Source organism: Fusarium keratoplasticum, chromosome 12 (assembly GCF_025433545.1).
Source record: "Fusarium keratoplasticum isolate Fu6.1 chromosome 12, whole genome shotgun sequence".
NCBI lineage: Eukaryota > Fungi > Ascomycota > Sordariomycetes > Hypocreales > Nectriaceae > Fusarium > Fusarium keratoplasticum.
The window spans coordinates 1,244,014-1,264,767 of record NC_070540.1 but is presented as its reverse complement, the minus strand read 5'-3'; the positions used below and the strand labels follow the sequence as shown (position 1 = coordinate 1,264,767).

The following is a 20,754-nucleotide window of genomic DNA, read 5'->3' as shown; positions in this document are numbered from 1 at the left end:
GGGCTTAAGGCAGAGGTTCGCCATCGTCCGGCCAATCTTCATTCCCCAGTGTCTGGCACACGTGAATCACATGAGGAAAGCTCTGTGGAAGCAAGCACTTGGGAAACTCATTCTGCAATGTGTTCTTTATTATAGTTGAAGTCGGGGCCCTGATGGGTTAACTGAGCCAGAAGATCAAAACGCATTCTGTATACTTTGTTTTGTTGATCATGAACGATCATGCCATAAGCTCTAGTTGTTCTGGAAATAGACCAAACGCTTCCTTGCTTACGCCTGTTCCTCTGCTCACGCGTCGAATGAACCTCGAGAGAGCCAGTACTGTGAATGTACTTACATTGTAACTCTTCGACGAGGTATCTAAAAAACTGATCGCTTTCTCTTTGGACCTTATCTACTCGTTCGTTTCAGCGTACAATCTGGTGGGCGGATACGAATGCATCATCTTCTACTACACGTGCCTGATCGACTGCACTGCACATGGCGGTAAGCCAAAAGCGGTTGCAACTCGCTACGCTTCTATCATGAATACAGGTCAAGCGCCATGTTCCTTCGACCAGATAGTTGAGCTTACGGCAGCAAAAACGGATGAGAAGCCGAAACCAGATCTGGTCAGCTATAAAAGAATCACCGGGAAGCCCTTCAGCGCCACAGACCTGCCGGACCTAGAATCCACCGCCAAGCTTCTGAACGAGGTTGGAAGCATTGGCCGAGCGAGTCCTTTTCGGCTTCGTGAGGGCATGAAGCAGAGAACATCTTGGGCGGAAGTTTTGGAATTTATGGGAAATGAGTCGTTCCATTTTCTGGACAGAGACGAAGTGCCCGATAAGCTCAAAAACGCAGCATTTGATGCGCTGGAGGAGGAATACGGCTCCAGGAGAGAAGCTACATATATATTCCGTTTGCCAAAGATATCGAGAAGAGTACAGGAATTGACGTGCCCAAGAAGGTCAACCTGAATGCAGAGTCGACCAAGCAGTTTTTCAGCTTCGAAGCAGTCGCTGGGCAATATAGGAAGGCTGCTGGCTTGAGCATTGAGCAGCTGGAGGATGCATGAAAAAGCAGCGGAAAGGAAGGCCATACAGAGAACAACGAGGCACTGAAGGAAAGAAAGAACAACAAGGGTATTTGGCGTAGTGGGAAACATTGAGGGAGCCAGTCAAGTTACGTGACACCTAGTAAGCAGATTAGTATATTAAGACTATATAGAGTACTTTTGCCTAATGCTCAAAGACTGTCTGGACCCTCGTAATCTACTGCCTGAACTCTGAGTTGGCCTGTATGTGGGAGGCCAGGGTTGAAGGAGTGATGCAGATCCCTTGCCTCCGACCCAGACCCCTCTGTTAGGATTCGTCCAGAGGTCCGTTTTCATTTCTCTTCAGTCCGCTGTGGAAAAAACCAAACTGACGGCAGCAATTTCATGCCTCTATCTCTCTGTTGCGCTGGGCTTCGCGCAGGGCCCAGCAATGATTAATACTGTGCTCTAGATGGCAGTTCGCCGAAACTTGGGAAGACGCCTCGCTGATATTGGCCTGGACCCCGTTCAGACAGACAAGGTATCATGTCACCGTCCTTTTCTTTGCGCTTCTAGAATGATTGAGACTTATGTGCGTCTAGATCATTGCCGATACTCTCCACGACGTGAGCTACATCCGGGATGCCCCAGCGCAGGTTGCCAAAGCGATTACCACCTCGTACGTTCATGCTCTTGAATCGACTCATTGTAAGGGAATTATCTCAGTCTGATCTGAATTCGGTGCTCATGTCGCTTCACAGGGCTATCTCTTGGTCTGGTCACCATTGGGTTCATCCTCATCCTGTCTCTGAGGCAATACAAGGCATCAAGCAGTTCTTTGTAAATGGAATAGGGGTGCCGACTTGGTTCGTGAGCAGGCAATCTCCCACACCCTGATGTCTTAATCGGTGCAGCACGTTGTAATCCAACCCAACTCAGCTCGCAGCTATTTTCTCAACCCCAGTTTCCCCGCCTTCAGCACCCACCTAGTCTTGGCGAGAAGCCTGAGAATCCCATAAGTCTTCCGGAAACCGATCCCATGTTTTTTCGGGTGCACTGCCATGTGTTTGACCTATCATCGAGTCATCCGAACCAAACACATGATTGACAGCTATCCACAGCAGCTCTTGTCCTTGCCCAAAGCGGGTGTACGGTGTGGCAGCCCACGCCCGAGCTGCACCCCGGAGCCCAGCAATGTGGAGAAGTTGACGCAATTCTCCCCTCTAAAGCCGACAAGCCCGGAGTTGTGCCATAAATTGCCTGTCTCGACCTAGCTGGCACACTCTAAATAACACCACTTTGTGCTTAGACATGCCCAAAACATCATGGTTCGCACTATTTAGTCTTTGAGCCTCCGCATCGTCGGGTCGGAATGTCAGTTGTAAAACCTACATCTCAGGGTCCTTGATCATTATTTACAGCTGTTGAACAAGTGCGACGGAAATGGCTACCACAGGCAGATCCTCTCTTCTTCCCTTCCCCTCCAAGCATCGCGTCTTTATCCTCACCGACATCACAAATGAGCCTGACGATGCCGAGTCCTTCTGCCGCTACCTGACTTATTCGAATCAGTTCAAGACTGAGGGTGTTGCGGCCGTCACTTCAGTATGGCTTCGAGATACAGTTGCTCCGCACAAGCTGCAGGAGATTGTCGATGGTTATGAGCAGGTTGTCGATAACCTCAATGCCCACGCACACCCCGACTTTCCTTATCCCTCAGCCCAGGAGGTCCGAGGCCTCATCAAGTCCGGCCCTCCAGTATGTTTCCCATGACTCCATATCCAAATTTGAAAAAATAACCAGCTCTAGGTATACGGTATGGCCGCCGTTGGTGACGATATCCCACTTAGTGAGGGTGGTGAGCTGCTCCTCGAGCGACTGACCTCTCCCGACCAAGATCCTCTCTGGGTCATCGTCTGGGGCGGCGTCAACGTGCTAGCCCAAGTCTTGCAGCATATCCGCAACCGACCTGACGCTGCCGAACTGCGCTCCAAGCTTCGCGTTTACACCATCTCTGATCAAGACGACTGCGGCAGCTGGATTCGACAACAGTGGCCTGACATCTTCTATATCTGCTCCGTCCACGGCTGGAACCAGTACGGAAATGCTACTTGGGTCGGCATCTCGGGAGATGTCGACGAGGGTGGCCCTGATCCCAGCAAGGTCACCGCTGACTGGGTCAAGGAGAACGTGCAGCTTGGCCCTCTCGGAGCTGTTTATCCCAAGCCCGCCTTCATCATCGAGGGAGATACGCCCACGTTCCTCTATCTCATGCAGAATGGACTCAACTTCCCAGAAGAGCCTTCATGGGGTTCATGGGGAGGCCGATATCTCCCTGCGAATGTGAGCGACAAGGGCATTCCTAACAGAGGCCACTTCTGTGATGCCGCAGACGGCGTCGTCGGCTTGAATGGCACACAGTTTAGGACAAACAAAGCCACCATTTGGCGTTGGAGAAACACATACCAGAACGACTTTGCTGCGAGGATACAGTGGACATTGACTCCAGATTTCACAAAGGTCAACCACCAGCCTGTTGTTGCTGTTAACGGAGAGTTTGGATATAAGCCTTATTACATCGAGACCGATGCTGGATCGACCATCACCATCGATGCATCCAAGACATATGATCCCGACGGTGATAAGCTGTCCTATAAGTGGTTCCAGTACCGAGAGCCTAGTGCCACCCAGACGTACCACGGCTACGAGGTGTCAGAGCTTGATATCAAGGAGGTTGAAGGCAGCGATGGTAGCAAGGTTGAGGTCACCATCGCGCCCCCAGAGAAGTCATGCATCGTTGTTAGGGAGCAGCTCTCACTTGAGAAGGGCTTGGTTCTGCACCTTATCTTGGAGGTTACAGATGCTGGCACCCCGCCCTTGACCAGCTACCGAAGAATACTGATTCAGCCTATTAACCGGCAATACAAGGGGCCGGGTGTTGCTAAGAAGTTGGACGATGAGGAGCTTGCGGCCATGATGAAGCCTTGAGTATGTGGCTAGAGATAGAATAATTCGCCGTACTTGGCTACCTATTAGAAATAAAAACGCCGATGATAACTAATCTCCCACAAGTCTATAGTTACATGTCATTTTCTTGAGAAACAGAAAAGTGATGTTCAATCTCCCACATTATTGTACCAATCTAGATTCCCCCTCTGCAACGTTCCGTGTTCAGTCTTTTCAACATTTTGTACCTCTCCTCCATGCTTCAAAACCCTTTCGAGCCAGATTGTCATTCTTTGTAGCTCAAAGGAGATTCGAGGTGTGTTCACCACAGTTCACTTCTCATCAGCCAGTTACTCCTCGGCGGCTTCATGGTCCTGGCGGTTTCTTCTCGCCTCCACCCTCTCGTGGTTCTTGAACAGGGCGAGGAAGCCTAGATCGTAGCTAGCCTTCAGCGTACCAGCCATGATGAACGACACCCAAAAGTAGTCTGAGTCCGCAAGCAGTCCAGTGATGAGAGGTCCCAGGCTCTGGGCACCGGTCTTGGCCACATTGATAAGCCCGGTGACCACGGTTCGTTCCTGAGGCAGAACGATGGCAGCGAGGAATGCGGATCGTGGCGCAACGTCCATGGACTGCGTGCAGGCTCGAAGAGTCAAAAACAGGACAGATAGGTGGACTTCGTCTGGGATTGGAATGAGAGCCAAGAAGATGGCAGATGGGAGATGAGTGAAGACCATTGTCTAGAATATCTCGAGGTCAGGAAACAGAACAGACATGGGATAGCATGCAGAACTTACCCGGACGTTTCCAAAGCGCTTCGCGAGAGAGGATGCCACAATCATGGATGCGGCGGCGATGATACTCGTGACGAAGAAGATGGATCCCAGTTTTCCTTCTTCGATATGGTAGTGCGACTTGAAGAAGTAGGTAATCCATGAGCTGTTCCAACCATGAGTTTTTGGCACTGATAAAGGGGATGGTCGACATTGGTACTTACAGAGGAGCGAGACCTGAAGCAAAGCTATCAAGGGCAAACAAAGCGCAAAGGCACACGACGATAGGAACGCTCTCGTGAGAGATTCTTGCCCGAAGTTGCTTCTTTGGAGAAGGCTGCCTTTGTTGGGGGTCGTTACCAGGAATGAGAGGTGTCTGTTCATCATTGTGGGCAGCAGCTGGCATAGGCTGTGGCTCATGGTGGATTTCCACGTCGGAACTCAGGACAATAGCTGCGACCAGCTTCAGCAGACCAAGAACGGCGTATCCGTAAAATACTCTGCGGTAGACATCGACAACGTCCATGTGGAGGCTGACGCGCATGTAATGAGTTACCCAACCGCAGGTCAAGATGCCAAATGCAGCTCCCGCAGTGCCGAAGAGGCTGTACCAAGCATAGACATCGCTTCGCCTTTCAGGGTCCGTGACGTGAGCAATGATACTCTCCTCAAGACCGCGAAAGGGACCAATCTCGTTTCCACTAAACAAGATCTATTAGTATAGGTCGTAACACAGAAATGACATGGTCGTACCCAGGACTGATGACACCAAAGATGGCAGCAGCCAGCAATATCCAATAGTTGCCAAAGGTAGCAAAGACAAGTCCACTACCAACCATGAGGATGGCTCCTAGAGCGAGAACGGCTCTTCGACCAACACCATCAGCGAAGAGGGCAAGCAGGAAGCTAATGATAATGTCGCCCGCCAGGGTCAGCGTCATGAAAAGGCCAATCTGTGTCTGAGAAATTCCCAGCTCCCTCAGATAGGAAACCAGAACAAGTGTCGATGAACCATAGGCGAAAAGGCGGATGAACCTTTGAGTGCAAAGGATCTTGACGTCGGTGGTAGAGTTATAAAGAGAGACAAGGCCAAGTTCTTCAAGAACCCTGTGTGCGGCATTGTACCACTGCTTCGGTTCGTCGTCTGTCGCCATGATTGATTGCTGAAGCCAAAAGTCTCAAATGAAGAGTCATACAAGTTCAAGTTTTTCAGTCTGGCGAACAACGGGGTTTCTGCTTTTTACATTGCCTCTTGATATCGGCTCCGAGACGGACATATTACGAATGAGCAAAACCATGCTATTTTTGACCCTGTTTGGAAGTGGATAGTCGTGTCATGGCACCGTAGAGCACAGTTTTAACTCCGACCAGCCGCCGATGCTCCGAGCCGAATTGCTCGGCTGTCTAGGGTAGTCCAATGAGATAACAGAAAAGGTTGGTAAACAGCTAAATGTTGGGTATTATTTGTATTGATTATAGCTGCAAGAATATCTGATCTATTGTACAAACTGGAAGGTCCTCCCTGCGCCTAAAGGCGGCGCACGAGCAGGTCACCTTGCTGCTATGCCTCTAAGCTCCCTCTCCTTTCTCTTGCCCAATGCCAGCTGCTCTAACATTTCAAAATGGAAATTGCAGAAGAGATTTTAGAAACAAGACGGTATCAGACTGATAATGTTTTGAACAAAGGACCCACACTCTATTCCTGTGAAACCCACTCCTTGAATGATCGCTTCCTCTTGACCTCGCAGTATGCATCAACTTGTTTCTCGGCGTCGACCGCGTGGTCCCCATTAGGGCAAGGGATATAGCAGCTACAGAATATTAGGGATGAACAGTAGATGCTGAGAAGCCAAAGTGGACTTACGCTGAGATTTCTTTATACACTCCACATAGACAACGCTCGTTATCCTCGCACCCGGCAGGCTGTAGACGGTATTTGTTAGGAAATTCCCACCCAGATTGCAGAAAGAATAGGTACCTTGGCCGCTGCCTCGAGGCATCGAGCAACCTTTGTCTGCTCTGCGCACCCTGATGTTTGGGCACACACTCTGGCCGTAGCTAGAAGAGCGAGAACGATAGGATATTTCATGGTGCGTAATGGCCTTTGAAGAACTTGACTTGTCCGGCCCAGAGAAAAATGAAAACAAGAAGCCACCCCAAGATTATCACGCGGGGACAGGAGAGATATATAGGTGTAAGATCGATTTACTCACACGCTAGAGGAACCCAGACTTCACAACCTCTGCCCATTGGGCTAGACAATTCCGGACCCAGGAGCCTTTCGCCACGATATCCGACTGCTTTCAGTCTAATGGAATTGCAGCCACCATTCCCAGCTTGTCAGGGGCGACTCAAAGTGAAGCAACGGAATGCCATCGTGCCTGGTTAGAGCCGCCATGACGCCACAAAGGGTCCATGCCTCCTAGTAGCCCCTGATATGGCTCAAGTTAGTCTTGCGGATCGACCCAGGCTTCGATTGCCAGAAATGAACAGGAAGTCAAATGCAATAGGGGTCTCGAAGACAAAAGTTTAGAGTGCCCAGTGCGTGCTGGTTAGACAACCTGACGACGTCATGTCTCGGCTGGTCGCTAGCTCCGATTCGCACTGTTCCCAAGACGCGGAGTGGGGGCATATCAAACATTTTGAGTAAAGATCGACACTACGCGGATGGGGCATCAAGGAGAGAACGCGCATCTGAGAAGGGAAAGCGGTGAAAAGACTTGACTGTTGAGATTTTAGTCGGACTATCCACAGCGTTACTCTCCTCAACCAACACCTCCTTGATCATAGAATTGAACCAAATATGGGTTCTTTGGCTGAGCGGTGATACGTGAAAGGGTGCACGTGACCTCCACCCACCTCACGACTGCAGCTAGCTAGCTTTATCATCACCACAATACATCGCTTTTCACCCTTGGGCCTTCTTTCCACACCAGCGGCCAATATTTGGGTTGACCCTCGCTACATTCAACCCGTTCTATTACGACATCACTTTGGATGGAACTTCTCTCATATCGGAAGATCGGAAGTACAAGACTTGCCACAATAAGATGTTTTTCCACTTGAGACGGACCCTGACAGTCCCAAGAACATTGTCACTCCTCCACAGCAATACTATCTCCTCAGGCCCATTCTACTGTCGACTTCAGGCAATGAAACGTACCGCAAGCTCGACAACAAGAAGACCTAAGACTAAGAGGCGTCGTGCTTCCAGTCCTGGTACAAAGCTGCCAGAGTACCATTTAACACCCTCGCTGCGCGATGAGAAGGGCGAAATTATCTGGCCAGCACCAAAGAGTAAGCTGGAGGCAGCAAGAAGTTTTATTCACGAGTGGTGCGTTGTTCATTCTTCAAGACTTTGGTGTTGATACGAGAGAATTATTTGGGGCACATATACTTATTGAAATATTCCACAGTGTTTCAGCCAAGCAACGGACCCTCATCATTCCTGATAAAGACGCCGATGGGCTCACCTCCGGAGCCATTTTGGAGCGGACCTTGGCACTGCTTGGCCTTGACCAGGATCTAATATCAGTTCACACTATCCGAAAAGGCGGTAGTATTCACGATGACGTGTCTCGCAAGGCCCTGGCCGCTTACAAGCCTGCTTTCATCTTCGTCCTGGACCAAGGCTCACAACAGTCTCGTCCTCTCATCGAGGCCCCCCATAGAGCAATGGTCATCGACCACCACTACGCGGAGGAGAAAGATCATCCTCAAGATGCCCTTCATGTTACGGCCTGCAACAGTCCTCCCGTTGCGACAAGTTCACTGCTGACATATCTCATCTGCCTTGACCTGCACGAACGAGTAAAAGAGACATGCGACTGGCTCTGTGTCTTGGGCACACTTGGAGACTTGGGCAATAGCGTCAAGTGGGAGCCGCCCTTTCCAGACATGAAGGCGACGGTCAAGATGTATAAAATACACATAATCTATCAGGCAATCTCGCTCATCAATGCTCCCCGCCGGACCGCATCTTGCAATATCTCGGCTGCATGGAAGGCCCTGAGGGCTGCCTCCTCCCCGAAAGAGCTCCTCAGCGACAAAAATCTACTCGCAGCCAGAGCGGAAGTAGATGCAGAACTTAGGCGATGCAGCAAAAGTACTACGCCCAGATTCTCTGCTTGCGGGAGAGTAGCCGTCCTTTACATCAGCTCGGCAGCCCAGGTTCACCCCCTCATCGCCTCGCGGTGGGCTGGTCATCTATCTTCCGACAAGCTGGAAGTCGTCCTGGTCGCTAATGAAGGATACTCACCTGGCATGGTCAGCTTTTCCTGTCGCGTTCCAAAATGTGCTAGGGGCCGAGACCCGCCAGTCAACATCATTGAGTTTCTTCTTGAAACCGCCGGCCGTGCGGCCGATCCGACACTCAGAGAACGACTGGGGGAGTCCTTTGCTCGCGGACATACAGTGGCTAGCGGAGGAAAAGTACCCAAGGCCGAGTTTGAAGAGCTCATGGAAGTGTTGCAGCTGGAAGAAAGTTAAACGGTTGCCAAAGACTAGGGTCTTATCAAGGAGAACTTGACCATTCCATTTACTTCTGTTCCCCCGCCGTTTGACCTCTGACCCCCCATGTCCAGCTAGGTAGGATTCGACTCATCTCCGGCTGACAATACGACCCTTGGCGGGTAGGGGCCAATGAACTCTCTTGGAATTTGGCTGCGAACTTGTCGATCCTTTCCTGTTTCACAACACACCCGTGTGCAACCCTGGTCTTCAACTCGGGAGATGAGGTGGTTGCTCTGGCAGGTCGCGTAGGAAGAAGTCGTCATTGAGGCCAAAATGGGCGATGTATATGGCAGAATTGGGTATGATTGAGTAGCTTGAACTCGCAATAATTGAGATTTTACGCGAAAACACTCCAAAACACCATGTTATCATCATCAGGACGCGCCGAAGGGACGAAAACCTGATTTATCGCTCGGGTGGGGTAGCCACACCAAAGTGTCTAAGATCGTCCACCAAGGTCGGTAACACCGAACTCCATCTCGTAAATGTCTCTTGTTTATGAAGGGAGAAACTTCGGCTAGCTCGGTCTCAGAAGGTATAAGCTCTCCAGGGAACCCTTGAAGCCGTTATCTTGGGTGGCTTTTGCTCTTCCCTCACTCCTTTGCTTCTTCCTCAGTCGCCCTTGTTCTCGACAATCTTCACAAAATGAGGCCCAGCGCAACCACCTTTGCTAAGGCATTTTGCCTGGCAAACATTGGTACTCTCTCCGTCGCCATTCCTACCTATGGCACCCGCGGCCCTGAGCTCAAGCACTGGCCTCCCAAGGCTGCTAAGGCCCTTGAGCGAATGATTGCCGCCAATGCCAACACTGGTGCCTACGCTGTCTTTGACATGGACAACACCAGCTATGAGTTCGACCTCGAAGAGTCCCTGCTGCCCTATCTGGAGAACAAGGGCATCCTGACCCGAGAGACTATGGACCCGACCCTCAAGCTCGTCCCCTTCAAGGATACGGATACGCACAACGAGACCTTGTACAGCTACTACAACCGCCTGTGCGAGATTGAGGATGCCGTTTGTTACCCATGGGCTGCGCAAATCTTTAGCGGATTCCCTCTACGTGAGCTCAAGGGCTACGTCGATGAGCTCATGGCCCTCAATGAGACAGTTCCAACCACCTATTTCGAGGATGACAAGGTGACGGCCATTGACGTGTCTCCTCCCAAGATCTTCGAGGGCCAGGTGGAGCTCTACAACAAGCTCATGGCCAACGGCATCGACGTGTACGTTGTGAGCGCTGCCTCTGAGGAGCTCGTCCGCATGGTGGCTTCAGACCCCAAGTACGGCTACAACGTCCCGCCTGAGAAGGTCATCGGCGTGACCCTTCTTATGAAGGAAAAGAATGGCGATCTCACCACCGCTCGCAAGCAGATTGAGGACGGAGAGTACGACAAAAAGATTCAGCAGCAGAACCTGGATGCCAAGATGACCCCGTTCCTATGGGCCCCGGCTACTTGGAAGGCCGGCAAGTGGGCCGCCATTCTCACCTACATTGACGAGTGGAAGAAGCCTATCTTGGCTGGCGGCGATACTCCCGACAGTGACGGACCAATGATCTTCCATGGAGTTGATGTCAAGAAGGGAGGCATTCACTTGTGGGTTGATCGCAAGGAGAGCTACAGCAAGCAGATCCGTGGCATGATTTCGGACTTTTCCAAGGCTCAGAAGAAGGAAGGACTTCCAGTCACAGCAGACAAGAACTGGGTTATGGTCAAGCCCGCGGACCTCCACGGAGAATAGATTCTAGACTAGTCTTTGGTCTCAGCCAATATTTGCACAAAGCACCTAGTTCTCAAGTATCTATCTGCGAATACCGCATAATCACGCATACTCCAGTCTATCCTTTGTCCAACCCGGGCGGAGGTACTCGCTGTCGAACCTCACATCAAAGCTAGAAGAGTGAACGTAGTCAAGCTCCCACTCAACCTTGATCTCTCCTCCTTGAGCACTTTGGCTCCAAACCGTCACTGCAATGGTGTTCTCTCCATTGTAGTTGAGCACACCGGGAGGAACAGGGAAAGAGGTCTGATGACCAATGTAAGGGTTGAATCTGCCGTACTGGTATCCGTTGACAAACAGTAGGGCTCTCACTTGGTTGCTGTATCCAGACTTGGTAGGCGAGAATGTCGAGTCGGAGGGGGCGGTCAGCTTGAAGGAGATGGAGACATCAAGACCCTTGGGGACATCCAAGTCTGCAGTTGTTCGGTACACCCGAACACCCGAAGAAGGGTTCTCCAAAGTCTTCTTCTTGGAGTAAGAAGTCCACTTGTCGTCCGGGAAGCCAGGAAGATGCATACCAACACGCTCGGCGTACAGTCCACCTTCGTTGAGTGGACCTCGGATTAGGTCAAGAGAAGGCTCACCACTTCCTGCAGTGCCTGCAATCTTCCACTCAGAGAACTCGTAGCGCTCCTTGCTTGGGCCAAGCAGTGTTGCGTTGGTGATACCTCGAGGAGCCAGCGCAGCTTCACGAAGGTCATGGCCTGAATTGTCCATCAAAACGACCAAGACGTTCTCCTTCTTGGCGAGTGTGGCATTCTTGAATGAGAATTCCTGTCCCTGGGCGCCGAGCCAAGATCGTCCGAGCCAAGAGCCAATGTAGTCCGAGTTCAGCCAAACTGAATAACCAAAAGCGAGACCGCCGGTCAGGTTCAGGTAAACGCCAGTAGGTGGCGAGTCAGTTGTAGGGAACGTGGCTCGGTAGATGTGGTTGCCGTAGTGAATATCGTACTCATCGACGTACAGGACGGGGTTGTTGAGATCAGGGACCACATTGTTGGTAGTATTGGTCCGGTTTGCGACTATATACTAGGTCAGATAGAGGAACTCAGAAGTTGAATGCGAAAGAGCCTACCAGTCCAGGCTGTAGAAGAAGTCTTGTAATCGGCCTTGATCTCAGGCAAGCTATCTGCGTACTTCCATCGTTCCAGGCTAGGGAGCTTGAACTTGGAAGGCTTGTCAAGCTTGATAGTGTAGAGGTTTCCCTTCTGAGATGTGATCTTGACCCTCTTGTCGTTCCAGGCAATTGTCTTCAGGGACTCAGGTGCGAAGACAGTCACCTGTGTTTCCTGGTCCAGGTCACCGTAAATGCTGAGCTTACGCTTCTTCTCGTCGAGAGAGGCCGAGCGGACAAGGTAAGGGCCTTGAACCAAAACTGAAGACACAACACCATTAGAAGTCATTCTTTCAGAGCTGCGTATGAACATACCGGTATTGTTCGCATCCACAAGTGGATGGTTATCCAGAGCAGGAGCCCAGAAGTGGTATGCCGTTTCGCGGTCAACAAGGACAATAGTTGACCCATCTTCCAAACCGAGAGTAAAAAGTCCCTTCTCTTGAGTGTATGTCACAGTGACATTTTCCTTGCCCACCTTGACCTGGAGATCCTTCAGAGCTTTGCTGGTGGACTTGACCTTGGTGTGCTCCTGCAGAGTAAATTCGCCAGTCTCGCCCTCGGGTAGCCAGAGAACGAGGACTTCCTTCTTATCGAATGCTGAGTATGTCAAAACCTCGGCAGTTGAGTAAAGAAGTTTCTTGTTGCCGAAGTTGAAATCGGTGACAAGGATCTTGGACTGATGGCCGTTAATGGTGATTTGGTCAGCGTACTGAGGAATCAAAACTGTTATCGTTAGCATTCGAACGATCATTTTCAAGAATCATGAAACGCTCACATTCTCCCTCAGAGGTCTTGACCTTGACCTTGAATTGCTCCTTGGTACCGGATGGAGAGTAGCTGTGTCGGGTCACGTAGAACGCGGCATCATTGTCGACATTTCTCAACTCAGAGACGAGAATCTCTTTGTTGGTAGAAGCTGATGTGCTCTGGCTGGGTCAGTACGCGTCTTAGTGATTTTGGGAAACAACTTCACTCACGTTTTCCACTCGCTCGGTCTTGGTCAAGTCGTGCGCGGCTGTGCTCGAGTCAGAAATCTTATGTCAATAGTGCCTCAGAAACAGATCTCACCTCGGGTGAACAGAGTGAGCAGCTTGGTCTCGTAGAACTTGTCCCAGATGAAGCGGTTCTCCGAGATGGGCGAAGAATAGTCATAGCTCGAAGCTAATAGAGTCAGTCGAAGGCCATCTCAAGGTATGGCCAACACTTACCAACCACAGGACAAGCGAACCAACCCCAGTTGGTGCCACCGTACATCATGTAAAGAGAGATCGCAGTAGCCTGTTGAGCCACAAGATCACGGTAGAAGAGGTTGGCAAAGTCAGGACCAATATCACTGGGACAGCCTCCTTCAGGTCCACCCCATGGGTTGTAAGAGCCACCTTGGAACTCAGGGAGGAAGTTGGGCTGCGATCTTGGACTTGTTAACGAGAGAGCTAAGGCTCAAATATGGGAGAAACTTACGGAGATTGGACATTGAAGTACGAGACGTAGTCTTGAGTTTTCTACATATTATCAGTGTTTGCCCAAAGTATGAAGGACTCTGGCCAGACTCACATAAGGAATGTATTGGCCATTGGTGCCAGTACACTCGCTCAAGTTGCAGCTCCAACAAGAAGGATAGCTGTCGACGCCTACAACGTCGACGTTGCCCAGTGCATTGGGCTCAAAGTCGTTAGACCACGCAAATGTTCGCTACACATGGTTAATCTTTCAGCCCAGGCCACAAATGATGACACTTACAGTGTTTGGAGCGTTGTGGAATAATGGCACGTCGATTCCAGCATCTCTGGCGGTGTCTTGCAGCAGCTGCATATAGTTGGCGACAGGCTTATGGACGATTCTCTTGTCTTGGTTGTCCCACTGCCATCCCAATTCATTTTCGATCTGTCTCGTTAGTCTTGTGGCTTTCATGAGGTTCGAGGATATGGTACCTGGAACATAGCCACGTTTCCACCGTTTGTGATAAGATGAGGCTTGATGATCTTGGAAATCTCGGTCCAGTAGTCCTTCCAAGCTGCCGTGAACCTGGGATCATCGTCGCGTAGACCTCCATACTCTCCTGTAGTGACCCACACGGGGAATCCACCAGCGTTTGCTTCGGCATTGACGTAAGGTCCAGGACGGATAAGCAGGTAAAGGCCAATCTCCTTGGCAAGCGTCATGATGGAAGTGAAGTTGTGGGCACCACTCTCAAAGTCGAGATGACCGGGAATAGGCTCGTGGTAGCCCCAACTGTTGTAGATGGAAAAGGCGTTGAAACCAGCGGCTTTCATCTTCTCCAAGAGATCCCTCCATAGCTCGGGGCTGGTGGAAGTTAGTAGGGTGACAGCTTGTCTGGGTACTTGCTACTGACACTGGCAGACGCCAATAATGGAACTACTCGCGTGTCAGATGAGGATAGCAAATCAATTGGATCAGCTCTTACCTCGCCCGAGAAGATAAAGAGTCTTTCTCCGTTAATGAAATAGCTGTGGGTATCCCTAGGAACAATAAGTCAGCTCAGACCATGCTTCAGGCAATCGCATTTTCCTACCATTGGACAAGATCAGTGAGCCCATTGTCCTGAATTGGATCGCTCGTCTTTTGGCAAGTTGATAGATCGACGAGGCCCCCAAGGGTGGTTGCAAGCAGGCCAAAGGCCCCAAGCCTAGAAATTGAAGGGAACTTCATCTTGAAGATGTCCCCCACAAAAAGAGCAAGCCTCAGGTGTGCTGAATCACCTCCTCGCCCTTCATATCAGCTTCTTATAGCAACTGACCTGACCTTACACCTCGGTCCTTCTTCTCCCGTGACACCGTGACACAATGCCCGCTTGACTGGCGGGCTCTAGGGACGAATGGGCCAAGCCCCAAAGCCAAGGCCGGGGTTCGGCCAATTCACACCGATATTGAGGGGTACATGGGATGATGCTGGAACTGCCGGATATTATTTGCATCAATAGGAATTTTTCCATGTGCGGGAATTAGCCGTGGATGGACATGGGGTTGCATTTTGGGGGGCAGACCATCCTATTCAGGCGATATAGCGTGTGTTGATCAACTGTCGACCACCACCACACGAATTCTTATTGATGCGGCTATCGATCATATTGTAAACTTTATTATACCTATTCACGGGCCGAGGAACCTAATTCGTCATTGCTCTTGCCAGATTTGCATCAAGCCTTGATGCATCACGCATCGACGTTGCATCACCGCCTGTCAAGACATCATCTGCTGCGCATCAGTCAAATGACAGTATTGTTATGGTGCCGTGATGCTATGGGGAAATTACACATCATCTGAGCTCAGTCACCTGCATCTTTCTTATTTCACATGCCCTAGATGCCACAGACTAGAAAGAATTGCTACTCAACCACCCAGTGGGCCGTGCTTGATCGGCAGCATCGGGTTGCTACCTAGCAAGGCCCGCTCCCTCACTTGAACCCATGTTCCGTATTGAGAAGGTCGGAAGACAGGCTAGTCACCAAACTTGCAGACAAGCCTTCAATGGCGACCCAATGAGCTGTGCCTATGACAGGAAGCCAAGTTCCGAGGTAATGGTGAGAGTTCCTGCATGAGCGTGTTTTTTATGCATGCGAGATGATCTCCCATTGCAACCACCTCTGAGACAATTGGCTTTCTGGTGTTGTACTTGATGGGTTTAGTATGGAGAAGTCTCGTCAACTGCTCAACGACCACCTTTCACTTCTTCGGGATGACCGCAGGAAAACGGAAGGTATTCTTTCCCAGGCATTGGTACAACAGCATCTTTGCCATGCTCACAGTTCTAGCTTAGACGATCTAGGTCAAGGGCTCAATCTTAAGTGTCCCTTCCAGGTCAAGGAGTCAACGAAATTAACGAATGATTTTCTGAGTCTCAATGTATCTCAAAGGCATAAAAAAATATCTGGCTATCTAAAAGTATCAATCACAGCAACAGGATGTCGGAAGTGAAAGCCTGTCGGCTAGGGCCTTGCAACAGCATAAAGTGCAGCAGGCGTGACACGTGTTTCAACACAGTAATCTCTCAAACCCTCTTCAAGGCGCTGATCCGGCTCTCCTTAGCCCTTTCATACCAGCTGAGATTCAGGAAGCCGTCGAACCCGTGCGGTAGACCAGGCCAAAGGTGAAACTCAACCTCGACATCCTCCCTAGCCAACCGAGTGGCATACTCAATGTCTTCATCTCTAAATAGATCTAGAGTTCCGACTTCTATGTAAGTAGGTGGTAGGCCCCGTAGACTGGCAGCCCTGGCCGGCACTGCATAGGGCAAGATGCCGCTATCCTTCCGAGCTTCGCTAAGATAAGCGTCCCAGGCGACAACATTTGCATCCGGCTTCCAGACCATGAGCTCGATACTCGGGTCGTCACCTTTGACCTTGGTCCGGTCATCCAGCATGGGATAAATCAGAATCTGCTTCGCCAAGGGAGGCTCAAGCTTGCGGTCTCTGGCCAACAGAGCGGCGCCAGCAGCAACTCCTCCTCCAGCGCTATCTCCATGGACAATGATCTTGCTAGGGTCGATGTTGAACTCCTGGGAGGACTCTGACAAGTGCTTGATAACCGCGTAGCAGTCTTCAATGGCACAAGGTGCGGGATGTTCAGGCGCCAAACGATAGCTCACAGCAAAGTATGGCAGATCAGAGTCGTGAGCATAGCGGGCGATCCGAGGTGTAAAGATTTCAACGCTATTACAGAAGAAGCCGCCGCCGTGCAAGTAGACCACGGCAGGTGTCGGCGTTTCCGACTTAGAAGCCGCCTCGGTGGCGAAGCGTGTGACTTTGATATCGACTTCATCACGGCCCTTGACGATAAAAACGGTCTGCGGGACAGCGGGTGGAGCGGGAGCAAAGTCGTTGGCCGCCGTCATGATCATGTTCATGGTCGCCCGCCTGCCATAGATATCATTGGACTGTTGGAGTGGCTGGGGGCCACTGATGAATGGCCCAATGGCCTTGAGGTACTCGGGATCAAACTTGAGGCCGGACATGGTAGGATGATGGTGGAAGATGAGACTGGTGATGGTGTTGAAGTCTTGAGATATGGGGATTCTTTCTCGAGCCTGCACTTCATACTTATGTATGCTGAACTCCTTCTATGACTTGCTGACCATGCCAAGCGTTTAGTAAGATTCCTTCTTAAGCTTGGTCAATGACGGTTTCCCGAAGGCCGTCAGACGAGGCGTAAGATGGGCCCAAAGTGGGCTCTGACCCCATGCTTGGTCATCACACACACAGAATAGTCAGCCTCGCGAAAGAGAGTCGCGAGCAGCGAGTTGGAGGGAACAAGATGGCCTCGATTAACAATGTGAGTGAGATACTAGTGGATTGTGACGACACTGGCTGCAACGAGAACCGTCAGCCACCTTGATTACCGCCCAAGCGGGTTGAACAAATCGCCACCGCTCTCCCTATACAATTTTGGTGCTGGTACTGGCGGTGTTTTTTTCGACCCGCCTGTCGCCCTGGCTTCTTGTTCTGGGTCTTGGGCTTGCCAGCCAGTCATCGTATAATTGCCTTTTCTGGGATAGCCATTCAAGTCGATGACTACTACGCAAGTATTGGTCTGCTGTAGCCGGGGTTTGCGTTCCTTCGCTTGAAGACTGCCATCAGGGCTCAACCAATCGGGTTGCAAGTCACGTATCGGATCAACCAGTGAGTTGGGAGTGCGAACAGGCGGAAGGTTTATGTGGGTAAATTGACTATGGGCTATATTCCTTATATATGGAAGAAGGTCATCTTAGTCGACAAGACTAGCTAAGTAGCATTGCGTTCACACGTCTCAATCTCACTCCGCCGAACCCAAGTCTCTTCACGTCGAGTCTTTCAGCCCATGCGTTCCACCAATGACGAAAACACCCAAGGTCAAAACTGTATTAGTTGATTCCAAACCTGTATAAATTGCGGATCGCCGTTGTAACCAGTGCAGTACCAACAATACCCTTCGCTTAAAAATCTAGCCCCCGTGCAGTTCACGATCCTGCAGTGGTCTTTGACTCCCGGTCGAGGGCAGTATTGGTAGCCTGTGCGAGTTGTGATAACACGGAGATATCTTCTGCAGTAGAAGATGTACTGTGTGATGATGCACATCGTCGTTGGAATGGCTCCTTTTGGAGTGGATAGCGACGTGGTAGTGGTAAAGGACTCGCCGTCGTCTGCAATGGAATGGGAGGAGTAGTTTTAGTATTGAGGGATACGATGGAATTTATACCTCGCCTATTCTAGCAGGGCCACTTAATCAGTCAATAGATGAAATATTCGGCTGGCCGTCATGCAAGAACCCTCTGATAGTATCATCAATCACCCACGAGATGTTGAAACACGAGGTCAAGTACATAACTGAATTGTAGACGGCAAGTTGATCACTTGATTCATAATGATGCGTGGACGAATATTCTCATGATGGGATATTGGGTTGGTGACGAGCTACTGGGGAAGAATGTATCCTTGCCTTTGCACTGTCTTTAAGCTTGCCGACCAGGCAGGAAAAGTCTGGTGACCGGCCAGTTTAACGAGCACAACAGGCCAACCAGTATTGTACATAAGATCTGTATATATTAAATGAGCCCAGTGTCACTATCCGTGTTACACTTCATGCAGTGCGGTTTCTCTGCACGGTCAAGAATCACTACTTGAAATACCACGGCCAAGGCACCATTCCAGGCACCTTTCCAGGCGCCTACCAGCACCTGTAAGCCATGGATTTATCACCTACGCAAGCCTCTGTCCAAGGTGAAGCATTCCTTCAAGGTAAGTGTATTGTGACTTCAAGGCTTCCTGTCTAAGACATGAAGATCCACTCCGATCACAAGCCATAGCACAAGCGGCAAGACTCCTACCATGACAAGGAGGATGTCGGGGCAACAACAAACTACTTCAACGCGGCCTCTGAGCCCTTCGATGGTACGATGAGAGACGCAAAAGAGAGGCGCAAGAGAAGGCTACGGCTTGCTTTGATTCTTCTTGGGCGTATAGGCCTTGTTGTTCTACAGCTTGGTGTGATATTCGGGGTTTAGATAGAGAAACAAGTTTAAATAAGGAAAGCTGCCTGATAAAGATACTGGATACATAAGAAAAATGAACGGAGTGCAACAGGGTATAACCTCTATTCCCAGTATCCTGCCAACCTCCTCCACCCCGCCGCGAAAAGACTAACCACAACCTCCTCTTTGATCTCAAACTCAACCTGCATGACCCATTTCCATACACAGCCACTCATTTCAGGCATGTTTTTGTGATGCAGCTGCATCAACCGCACGGATGGGTCGGGGTAGCTGAATCCATTCAGACAGTGTACGCAGCGACTGATGCTTATCCGGAACATGCCACGCCTTCTTAGGCTCGATGTACCCAAGGGAAGAAGCCACAGGCCAACTGTCCTGATCTTGAAGCCAGAGCCGGAGCACATGTCGTACCTCGCCAGACACTACATCGTCAACAAAAGCGTCTCTAGCGTGCATGATGGAGAGGTTGTTGACTAGAACAAGATCGCCTGCTTTGGTATCAAGCTGAAGACTGTGCTTCCTTGCTGTGTCAGAGAGGGCCTTGAGAGCAGCCTCTTGTGATGGGGACAAGGATGGCGAGCCCTTGTTCATAGGGTACTTGGGGTCGCCAGCAACATATGCCTTGGCAAAGTTGATCTGCATTCTTCCATCCGCTTTACCAATGATTGGCCGAGATGGCAGAACGATGTTGGGTCCATCAAGATTCTCTTTGTCTGGCATTTCCCAGTGCCAGCTGGATGCAAGCTCCCTGATGACCTCAGGAGACTCCCTAGCAAGGGAATTGTAGATGGTCCAGAAACTCGAGAGGTGTTGGTTGCCACCAGATTTGGACTTCTTCTCCATGAAAAGTGCGAGAATAGGCCCCGAGTCCACATCAGTGTGGAAGTTCTACAATGGACAAGGGGTTAGCTAAGCAGTTCACGATGCAGCCTTCTCAAGTCGACTCATACCATGGAGACTGGCAACTCCGGCGGGCGCAAGTTGACGCCAGCCACATCGTCCTGTCTTTCATGCCGGAGATGATCTTTCAATTTTTGTCAGAAGCATTTCCTTGATGCCTGGTAACTTTGATCAACATACCGATGAACCAGTTTCGGTGGGTAGCCACATGGGCACAGATGCCAGCAAAGATGAGGATGTGTTCCTCCTCACTGTAAGAGGTGAGGTCGATCCCGCGCACAACCTGAAATCCCTGTCCATTGTTCAGGGTATCATTGATCTGCCGGAGCTTCATGGTGAGACCCTCAGGCAGGGGAAAATTGGACCGATCCACGGAGCCTCGTGGAAGGCCAAGGCCTAAAAGACAAGAGTCAGTGGCCGATGAGAAGCCGGATGGTGAGATAAGCTTACCCTTGAAGTGGTTGACGGCTTTTTCTATTGCCAGTAGGTCACTTTCAGTCAGTGTCAGAGTGTACGCCGCTGGGTTCTGGCCAAAATCAGATGCACCCCAGGCCATGGGGCCCCTGAGCTGTTCTGGGAACCCGGTAGGAAGGTCCATTGTTATTCTGTTGCAGTAGAAGGTCGAACTCAACATGAGACTGAATGATGTAGAAGAGATGGTCTATCAGAATATTGCCCGTAGGTATCTGAGTTTTTAAACCTCCAAAGTGGCAATGAGGCTCTTCGAATGT

General features: G+C 50.5%; 7 protein-coding genes across 7 annotated transcripts; 3 read left to right on the top strand and 4 right to left on the bottom strand.

Annotated features, from left to right (window-relative positions):
• Positions 1–2,455: 2,455 nt before the first annotated feature.
• Positions 2,456–4,000, top strand: NCS57_01402600 (uncharacterized protein; the record flags this gene model as incomplete). The annotated part of the gene is made up of 2 exons (XM_053063643.1): positions 2,456–2,770; positions 2,822–4,000. The coding sequence occupies 2 exons, from the start codon at positions 2,456–2,458 to the stop codon at positions 3,998–4,000; spliced, it is 1,494 nt and encodes a 497-aa protein (XP_052906976.1).
• Positions 4,001–4,308: 308 nt separating this feature from the next.
• On the bottom strand, positions 4,309–5,885 carry NCS57_01402500 (MFS domain-containing protein; the record flags this gene model as incomplete). The annotated part of the gene is made up of 4 exons (XM_053063642.1): positions 4,309–4,698; positions 4,756–4,897; positions 4,956–5,432; positions 5,485–5,885. 4 exons carry the CDS (start codon positions 5,883–5,885, stop codon positions 4,309–4,311), a joined length of 1,410 nt encoding a protein of 469 aa, XP_052906975.1.
• A 1,896-nt stretch (positions 5,886–7,781) lies between these two features.
• On the top strand, positions 7,782–9,219 carry NCS57_01402400 (uncharacterized protein; the record flags this gene model as incomplete). The annotated part of the gene is made up of 2 exons (XM_053063641.1): positions 7,782–8,065; positions 8,148–9,219. The coding sequence occupies 2 exons, from the start codon at positions 7,782–7,784 to the stop codon at positions 9,217–9,219; spliced, it is 1,356 nt and encodes a 451-aa protein (XP_052906974.1).
• Positions 9,220–9,888: 669 nt separating this feature from the next.
• NCS57_01402300 (uncharacterized protein) lies at positions 9,889–10,983 on the top strand (the record flags this gene model as incomplete). Its single annotated transcript, XM_053063640.1, has 1 exon — positions 9,889–10,983. One exon carries the CDS (start codon positions 9,889–9,891, stop codon positions 10,981–10,983), a length of 1,095 nt encoding a protein of 364 aa, XP_052906973.1.
• An 81-nt stretch (positions 10,984–11,064) lies between these two features.
• Positions 11,065–14,809, bottom strand: NCS57_01402200 (Beta-galactosidase; the record flags this gene model as incomplete). Its single annotated transcript, XM_053063639.1, has 14 exons — positions 11,065–12,044; positions 12,098–12,397; positions 12,452–12,862; positions 12,915–13,065; positions 13,117–13,154; positions 13,208–13,300; positions 13,348–13,550; positions 13,601–13,641; positions 13,694–13,831; positions 13,880–14,023; positions 14,071–14,443; positions 14,493–14,515; positions 14,565–14,619; positions 14,673–14,809. 14 exons carry the CDS (start codon positions 14,807–14,809, stop codon positions 11,065–11,067), a joined length of 3,087 nt encoding a protein of 1,028 aa, XP_052906972.1.
• Positions 14,810–16,147: 1,338 nt separating this feature from the next.
• NCS57_01402100 (Abhydrolase-3 domain-containing protein) lies at positions 16,148–17,110 on the bottom strand (the record flags this gene model as incomplete). The annotated part of the gene is made up of 1 exon (XM_053063638.1): positions 16,148–17,110. One exon carries the CDS (start codon positions 17,108–17,110, stop codon positions 16,148–16,150), a length of 963 nt encoding a protein of 320 aa, XP_052906971.1.
• A 2,229-nt stretch (positions 17,111–19,339) lies between these two features.
• Positions 19,340–20,621, bottom strand: NCS57_01402000 (TauD domain-containing protein; the record flags this gene model as incomplete). Its single annotated transcript, XM_053063637.1, has 4 exons — positions 19,340–20,011; positions 20,074–20,147; positions 20,204–20,419; positions 20,474–20,621. 4 exons carry the CDS (start codon positions 20,619–20,621, stop codon positions 19,340–19,342), a joined length of 1,110 nt encoding a protein of 369 aa, XP_052906970.1.
• Between the last annotated feature and the right edge of the window lie 133 nt (positions 20,622–20,754).